We start from the raw sequence: 9,059 nt of genomic DNA, 5'->3' as shown, positions 1-9,059 counted from the left end.
AAAAATAAAAATAAACAATGATAAAATGTTTTTTACCCATGAAAATTGAGAGAGAAAAAAAACTCCATTTTTTTAAAGGGAAAAAATTTTTAAAAAAATAATGAACTATTAAGTTAATTCTTTTTTACTAAATTAATATATTAAATTAAACATTTCAAATTTAATTGATGTATGCTCCAAATTATATTTTTATCCTTTGTACATTATTTTTAATTCATCAACTAAAAAAATAAATTGTAAAATCAAGGTCACTCAATTTTTTTCTTCAAATTATAATTCCTTTTATTATAACTTATTTTTAAAAATAACAACTTTTCCGTGTTTTACCTCAGAAAGAAATCTAAATTTAAAAGTAATCTAAGATTTTTTAAATAAGAAGTTATTTTAAATATCTTTCAATAAAAATTATATTTATAAATAATTATTTTTTAAAAAGACCGCAGTGGACCAACATAAACGAGTCAAACATAAATGAATCAAAAAATTAAAAAAAAAATAATAATTTAGAGTACAAAAAACATTTATCAGATCAAACTTTGAATTTAATAAATAACAATTAATAATTTTAATACATTTTATTGGCCAAAAGATAGTTAACATTAATGTTTGGTTTAGCTGATCAACGTAATAAAAGATTAAAAAAATTTATTTAATACTACTTATTATTTGGATATATGGACAGAAATTATAAAGAAATAAAATAAACAGTGATAAAATGCTTTTTGACCTATCAAGATTGAGAAAGAAAAAAAACTCCATTTTTATTAAGTTAAACTTTTTTTTATTGAATTAATATGTTAAACCTTAAATTAAATAGATGAATGAATCAATATGTGAAATCTTTTTGACTGAATTAATATGTTAAAAAACTCTAAAAGAGAATGAATTATTAAGTCAAACCTTTTTAACTGAATTAATATGTTGAATTAAATATTTGAAAATCAAAATTGACGTGCATTTTAACATATATTTTTATCCTTTGTACTTTTTTTTTTTTTAATTATTCTAGAATCAAAATGGTATAAAATCAAGTCCACTTACTAAATATTTTTTCTTAAAATGACAGGGTAGATGGTTATAGCATAAAATCCTATGACACATTTTCATGATACAAATGATGATCCACTTTTATGACACGGTAGAATTTTTAACTCAAGTGACATTTTCAAAAGGTCTAATTCTACTGAAAAATGACACATTTTTATACAAGTTTATTTATTATTATAGAAATAAATAAAGTGGATCATCACGGTTGATCATGATGACAATATATATAGATGGTACTATAAATAGGCCAATAGCATTTTCATAGATAACGGAAAAAGCTTTTGTGCACGAGACGAAAACATGCAATAAATATAGTCCGTTGATTTTTCACAATTCATGTGTTTTCAACAAAATTGGTCTCGTGCCATATAGTAGTTCGTAGTAAAACAAATAAAGATCGAAATATGGAGTTGCAGAGTGAGAATAATAGTGGTAGAATAATAATTGACCCAAGAAGTGGTTTTTGCAGTTCCAATTCAATTTTCTACAGCAAGAGAAAACCCCACTCACTCCCTCCAAATCACTCCTTAGATGTCACAACTTTCATCTCCTCCTGCTCCCATCACGGCCGCATTGCCTTCATTGATGCCTCCACCGGCCAACACATCACCTACCAACAACTCTGGCGTGCCGTCGAAGCCGTCACTTGCTCTCTCTCCAACATGGGAATCCGAAAGGGTGACGTCATCCTCATCCTCTCTCCCAATTCAATCTATTTCGCGGTGGTGTGTCTCTCCATCTTGTCCCTCGGCGCAATCATCACCACCACCAATCCTCTCTACACAACACGCGAAATCGCCAAGCAGATCGCCGATTCTAAACCCGTCCTCGCTTTCACAACTTCTCCCCTCGCTCCCAAAATCAACAAAGCATCACCCACCCTTCCAATCATTCTCATTGAATCCGAAGATAACTCATCAAACACAGTGGAGAAAATGATGAAGGAAGAACCAGAGTTAAGTAGAGTGAGGGAACGAGTGAACCAAGACGATATAGCTACTTTGCTTTACTCATCTGGAACAACGGGAGTCAGCAAAGGTGTGATATCTTCTCATAAGAATCTCATAGGAATGGTTCAAAACATAATGGTAATGTTCGGTAAAGAACAAGAGGAACATGGACAAACGTTTATATGCACTGTTCCAATGTTTCATATGTACGGTCTTGCGTTGTTCGCTACGGGGCTTCTCGCTTTGGGTTCAACCATTGTTGTTCTCTCCAAATTCGAGATGCATGATATGCTTTCATCGATTGAAAAATTCAGAGCATCATTTGTACCGCTTGTGCCTCCCATATTGGTGGCTATGATTAACAACGCTGATGCGATTAAGAGTAAGTATGATTTGAGTTCCCTTCATTCGATGTTCTCAGCTGGGGCTCCTCTTAGCAAAGAGGTTATAGAAGGGTTTATTGAAAAGTACCCAAATGTTACGATACTTCAAGGTTATGGTCTAACAGAAACCTCTGGATTTGGGGCTTCCACTAATTGTTTTGAAGAGAGTCGTAAGTATGGTACGACGGGGCTTTTGTCTTCTTCAACGGAGGCTATGATTGTCGACATTGACACTGCTCAACCACTGGCTATTAATCAGACGGGTGAACTTTGGCTCCGGGGTCCCACTATCATGAAAGGTACTTCTTCTATTGGCAATGGCTGAGTTTCCTTGAAATGAGGTGGTCACGACCAACCAAGTTTTGAAGAATTTTTTAAAATAATACTACTTTTATTTTATTTGTTATTCCAAAATTTTCAATAATTTTAAAAAAAATACTACTACTCTTACTTTATTTAAAACAGACATTTGAATTATAATTTTGTCAATAAAAATTGATTTATTTGATATATTTTATGGAACAAATCAATGTTTGATTATGTGACAAAGAAGTTATCTAAAATTTTGTATTTCTAATTTTGTACCGAAAATCTAAAATTACTTTTCTAATTTCATTAAATATTCCTCTTTATCTTCTCTGGGGATGAATATAAAATTTTCACTTTCATTTTCTAAAATTATGATGTACAATACTTTAAATTAACGATTCATATACTACACAACATTACTTAGTTGCTCATAGTATTATTAGATAGGTATAAGCTTAGTTTCTATTATAGATGCTAATCATGGTTGTTATTTTAGTTAACATGAAAGACATTGTGATGATAGGTTATTTAAGAAACGAGGAGGCAACTAAATCAACCCTGACTTCAGATGGTTGGTTAAAAACAGGGGATGTTTGCTATATTGATAGCGATGGATACTTATTTGTAGTTGATCGCTTGAAAGAGCTAATTAAATACAAGGGATATCAGGTTAGAATCTAACTATTCAACTAAAAATTGAATTAATCACACACAATTGGGACAAGATTAAATATAAATATTGTCAATCTCATAGAAGAAGTTCTCTTGATTTTGATTGATGTTACAGGTCCCTCCAGCAGAACTTGAGGCTCTGTTGCTGACTCATCCTGCTATTCTAGATGTTGCTGTTATACCGTACGCCTTTCATACCTAAATTTTAGTTTTTTTGACTGATTTAATTTATCAAAAACATCATGTGGGAAGATAAAGAGACATTTTCCTATTTTGTATGTGCTGTGTAAATATTAGGTATCCAGATAAAGAGGCTGGTCAAATTCCAATGGCATATGTAGTGAGGAAGGCTGGAAGTAGTATATCAGAAAAACAAGTTATAGATTATGTTGCAGGACAGGTTTGTTTCGAACACTTTTTTCACAATGGCACAATTTTTTTATGAGATGATTCAAAATTGTAACATAAATGATGAGATAATTTAATTATTAAAATTCAAAATTAAAATTATTTTCTTTAAGGAGTTTCTATTGTACATTCACAAATTAGAATATCTTAGTAAGTTTGTTCAATAAATTAAAAAATTAATAATTTTTTTATGAATTAAAAATTTATTTATTGATTTCTATATTTTAATAAATATCATTTTATAAGAAAAAATATTATTTCGTTCATAAAAATTATACTAATTTTTTATATTTTATCATTAAAAAAATCAAATATTCATTAATTTTTTTGTGTGCAACTTTTCAAAAATAATATTTATTATTATAATTATATGAATAAATAATAAAAAATAATTTTTTTTTCTAAAACAAATTTATTTAACTACCAGTTTAAAGACAAAGTACATGTTTAATTAGTTCACGTACCATAGAAAATCTATTCTTTTAAATATGAGAACAATTTATTATATTTTTTATTGATTAAATGATCATAATATTTACATAAAATTACTGCAAATTAATAAATAAAAAATATCTCGCTTATTTTTAATTGGATTTTTCCTACCTTTTCAAAAAAAAAAATTATTACATAATTTTAATAATAAATAGTTGCCAATAATTGATTAACACTAAAAAAAAAATATATTTATGGGATGCTTTTAATTAATGCTGATGCAAGTGTTATATACAGGTTGCTCCATACAAAAAAATTCGAAAAGTGACATTTATATCTTTCATACCTAAAAATCCGTCTGGTAAAATTCTTCGGAAGGATCTCGTCAAACTCGCTAGAGCTAAACTCTAAACATTTGAGCTTTTAAATGATAAGGTTCTTTCGGATGTGTGTGAATGATGAATCCTTTCAAGTTTCAACTATCAATTTGTTGCCACAAACAGTAGCAGTATTGTTGAATGCTTAATACTCTTATAGAGAATAAAAATATTTTGGGCTGGTTTTAGATTGATTTTGGTTTCGTTCAAAACTTAGAATTTGAACTTATGATTGAACGATGATATTGTCTTAAATAAAAGATTTGTTTTATGTTCAAACAAATACCATCTATTTTGTTTTAACCGTATAATTTCTTTGGAGTCGTTTGAAATTAGTCTATAATTGTTATCAAAACTAAACGGAGTTATCAAAACTAAATATGATAAAATATCAAAACAGCTAAATTTATTTATCTATTATGAATGAGTCGTTGATCACAAATCTTTCTTTTGACAATAGTTGCGTACCCGTGCATTCGCATAATTATGCAAGTTCGTACTATTTGGTCGGTTTTATGTTTATACAAAAGTGACCAGTTTTAAAGAAAAATATTAGGTTAAAATATGATTTTGATTTTTTATTTTATCAAATCGGTAATTTTAATTCTTTTATTTTATATTTTTATAAATTTGATTCACTTATTTACAAAATTATTGACATTTGGCCCCTTTTGAATTTGACAACGTGGTAATCATTCTAGTGATACGAACATGATGATTTTAAATTTTAAAAATTTAAAAATAAATAAAAAAGTAACTTAAAAAAATGATATTTTTTTATTTTAAAAAACTTTAAATTAATTTTTTTAAAATTATTTATTTATTTTATATTATTGAAATGGTATTATTTAATTTATAATTGAATTAAATTCTATATCATTATGTACACATCATTAAAGTGATTACCACATTACCACATTGAAATTAAATTGAGAAGGGAGATCGAATGTGAATAATTTTGAAAATAAGGAGATCAAAAATATGAAAAATAAAATAAGAGGACCAAAATTTTAGATTTGGTAAAATGATTCTAACCCATAAAACACATTTTACCCTTTTTCTTTTATTTTTCTAAAAGAAAACAAATAATTTTAGAACTAATTTTTATCTCTTCTTTCAACACAATATCATTTTTGAAACATTACTAATATTTTATGAAATAAAGAAATTAAATTAATTAATCATTTAAATATATATTAATATATAAAACTCTCACTCAAAATTATTGCCACAGTTATTAAAATATTATTATTTTTTAAAAATACTCACATTAATATGCTATCATATCAGAAGAAGAAGAAGAAAATACAAGATATAAGGTATTTATAAATATCTTTAATATTAATATTAAAAATATAAATATATAAGGTATTTTTAAATCTCTTTGCTAGGCCTGAGTTTGGTCTTGATAGAAGCGTGATAAATCATGTTAGCCTACTTAAAAGAATATTTCATTTTGACATTTTTGAATAAGTAATCAAATATATCTTTATATAGATTAACGGGTTAATATGTCAATGAAATTAAGTTCTATTTTGATATTTAACATCACATTTTGAAGAATATGACTTTATATATATTATACTTCAATTATATTTTATAATAATACTTTTAAATATGTCAAAAACTAAATGAGATTAATATGCATAAATTACTAAAAGTTGAATATATAATAAAAAGATCAAAATTTAATATAATAATTATAGTAGTAAAAAAATATTATTTATATTTATTTAAATAGGCCGACCTAATAGGGCTAAAAGGCTTATTATTTGGCATATAACATAACCTTTTTAACTAAATAAATTTTTTAGAAAAAAGTCTGGATTGGTCTGGGCCATACGTACGCCCTTGTAGGTCGGTTTGGTCAATTTCCATCCCAACTCTCTGATACTAGTCTCTCCCTCCTTTTTTTCCTATTTGTTTCTCTCTCCTGCTAAAATTAAATTTATTATATATATATATTTACAAAAAGGGAGTTCGGCTCCAAGCCTAACTTCTTTCGTTATGTAATTCATTTTTTTTTCTTTTTTGATTGTTTCATTTTTTTTATATTTTTATTCTTTGACTAGATTTATTTTCTAAGTTAAATTTCATTTTACTTTCTTCAAATCGAATGTTTAGCTCTTTTTTTTTCATTTATCCTAAAAAATAAAAAATAAAAATATTAACAATAAACATTCAAATCGATTGAGATACGACATCTTATTAATCTTAAATATTTATAACATCTGAGCTGTAAATTGATGATCTTAACCTCTAAATTAATTATCTTTTAATAAAATTGGATTGATCAAGATATGACATCTTGTCAGTCATAGTTTAAAACGCATGAGTTGTGACACTTCTGTGATCTTAAATATTTTCAGCTAATTTCAAACAAGCAACAAAACATACTCATTATGATAAATTTCTTAGACCCGGGATCTTTTTCCTTTATCAAATTATCAACATCTTCTAATTAAATATAAATTTCCACCACAAAACGTATTTCTTTAAAAGCAATCAATGCGTCCACATTTTCTACCAAGAACAACGTATATTTGATTTTTCCATCGCACCGAGAGATACGCAGGAGCAAGATCACACTTTTGTCAAGTACAATAATAATAAAATAAAAAGTTCCCTTTCTTTTTAAACATACTTTTATCTCAAAACCACATTTACAAAAAACAATTGATATTCATATTTAATAATAAAGAGAAATAAATATATTTAAATTAATATTAATTCTACACAATTAATTATAGGTAACCGTATTTTAAAGGATGTTGCAAGAAGCTAATATCTTCCCTAAGCATAATCGACTCGCGATCTTAAAAATACTAACATTAATATGCTATCATATTTAGAGAAAAGTCAAAATAATTAACTAATTAAATAATTAAATATAACATCAATACTTTATATTAATTATTAAATCATAAAAAAAATGTATAAAATCACACTATGCCATGATATAAAAATAAACAAAATCAATCACAATATTACTAATATCTCAAAATAATTATTTATAAAATATAATAACTAAAATAGAAAATATTAGAAATAATTAAAATAGAACTATATAACTATGCACACATTTATCATTTAGTCAAATGCATACAACATTATTACCACAAGTATTTAATACACATCCACACATAAAATTGTCAAAAAAAAATATTCTTTAAAATACTTGTACTAAAATGCTATTATTTTTGAAATAATAAATCAAATATAACATTTATAACTTATATTACTCATTTAATCAAATATATAAAATTATCACCCTATAGCAAATGTAGTACCTCAATTTTGTCTCACCAATTAAAAAATATTACAAAAAAAGTAATAATATGTTTAATAAACATTTTGCATTTATTATTATAAAGTAAAAAAAACTGACATTTTAAGTCTGGTCCAATTTTGAGTTTATATAATTTCCATTGCATTACATTTAACACCAAAAATAAAATAAATAACTAAAAACAATAAAAGTGTTTATTTTATTTGTTCAGTTTTCATGAGTCCCCATGTTTCCTCTTTTCTTCAATGTCCTTTTCCTCCTTTTCCTCTTTCTTTTTTCTTACTTCACATTTCCTACTTCTTGTTTTGCAGCCGCACCCCCTTCCCCTATTTCTCTATTTCTATTTTATTTTTAATCTAATAAGGATATTGTTTTCACCATTTGAATACTTAATCAAAAAGACTAGCCACTTATTTCCTTAATTGTTTGAGATTGCTTAATATTTGCTCAAAAATAATAAAAAATCCAGAACTCAATGTTATTTCATGGACACACAGATTCATCACTTAAGCCTATAAATTGAAAATGAAAATCACTAATTAGAGAGAGATTTTTTATTATTGAAAAAAGAAACAGAAATATAGAAAAATAGAGAGGGTATGGAATAATAGAAAAAACAACATACCAGAGGAAGAAATTACATGATATAAGGTATTTTTGAATATCTTTAATATTAATAATAAAAATATAAATATATAAGGTATTTCTAAATCTCTTTGCTAAGCATGAGCCTAGTCTGTCAAAAATTCAAGGGCTAAGTCTGGCATTTGGCCTGTCACATGCTTACTTTTTAGGTATGAGTATGACCTTGATAGAAGGTTGATATGATATGTTAGCCTACTTAAAAGCATGTTTCATTTTGACATTTTTTAATAAGTAATCAAATATATCTTTATATAGAATAACGAGTTAATATGTCAATGAAATTAAGTTCTATTTTGATATTTAACATCACATTTTCAAGAATATGACTTTATATATATTATACTTAAATTATATTTTATAATAATACTATTAAATATGTCAAAAACTAAATGAGGTTAATATGCGTAAATTACTAAAACTTGAATATATAATAAAAAGATCAAAATTTAATAAAATAATTATAGTAGTAAAAAATATTATTTATATTTTTTAAATAGGCTGGTCTAATAGGCCTAAAAGGCTTATTATGTGGCATGTACCATGACCT

General features: G+C 26.1%; 1 protein-coding gene across 1 annotated transcript; it reads left to right on the top strand.

The window, feature by feature from the left end:
• The first annotated feature begins 1,349 nt into the window (after positions 1 to 1,349).
• Positions 1,350 to 4,709, top strand: LOC101502846 (probable CoA ligase CCL5). The gene is made up of 5 exons (XM_004514266.3): positions 1,350 to 2,679; positions 3,213 to 3,358; positions 3,477 to 3,544; positions 3,659 to 3,761; positions 4,499 to 4,709. The coding sequence occupies exons 1-5, from the start codon at positions 1,452 to 1,454 to the stop codon at positions 4,610 to 4,612; spliced, it is 1,659 nt and encodes a 552-aa protein (XP_004514323.1). The 5' UTR covers positions 1,350 to 1,451; the 3' UTR covers positions 4,613 to 4,709.
• Positions 4,710 to 9,059: the final 4,350 nt, after the last annotated feature.

Source organism: Cicer arietinum, chromosome 3, assembly GCF_000331145.2.
Source record: "Cicer arietinum cultivar CDC Frontier isolate Library 1 chromosome 3, Cicar.CDCFrontier_v2.0, whole genome shotgun sequence".
In the NCBI taxonomy this organism is placed as follows: domain Eukaryota; kingdom Viridiplantae; phylum Streptophyta; class Magnoliopsida; order Fabales; family Fabaceae; genus Cicer; species Cicer arietinum.
This window is presented reverse-complemented; position numbering and strand designations above follow the sequence as displayed.

Excerpts from the sequence above, each read along its gene's own strand:
- LOC101502846 (XM_004514266.3), top strand. The coding sequence starts at position 1,452 with ATGGAGTTGCAGAGTGAGAATAATAGTGGTAGAATAATAATTGACCCA. Across the intron at positions 3,359-3,476 it reads TTAAATACAAGGGATATCAG|GTCCCTCCAGCAGAACTTGA; the intron begins GTTAGAATCTAA and ends TTGATGTTACAG. Across the intron at positions 3,545-3,658 it reads CTAGATGTTGCTGTTATACC|GTATCCAGATAAAGAGGCTG; the intron begins GTACGCCTTTCA and ends TGTAAATATTAG.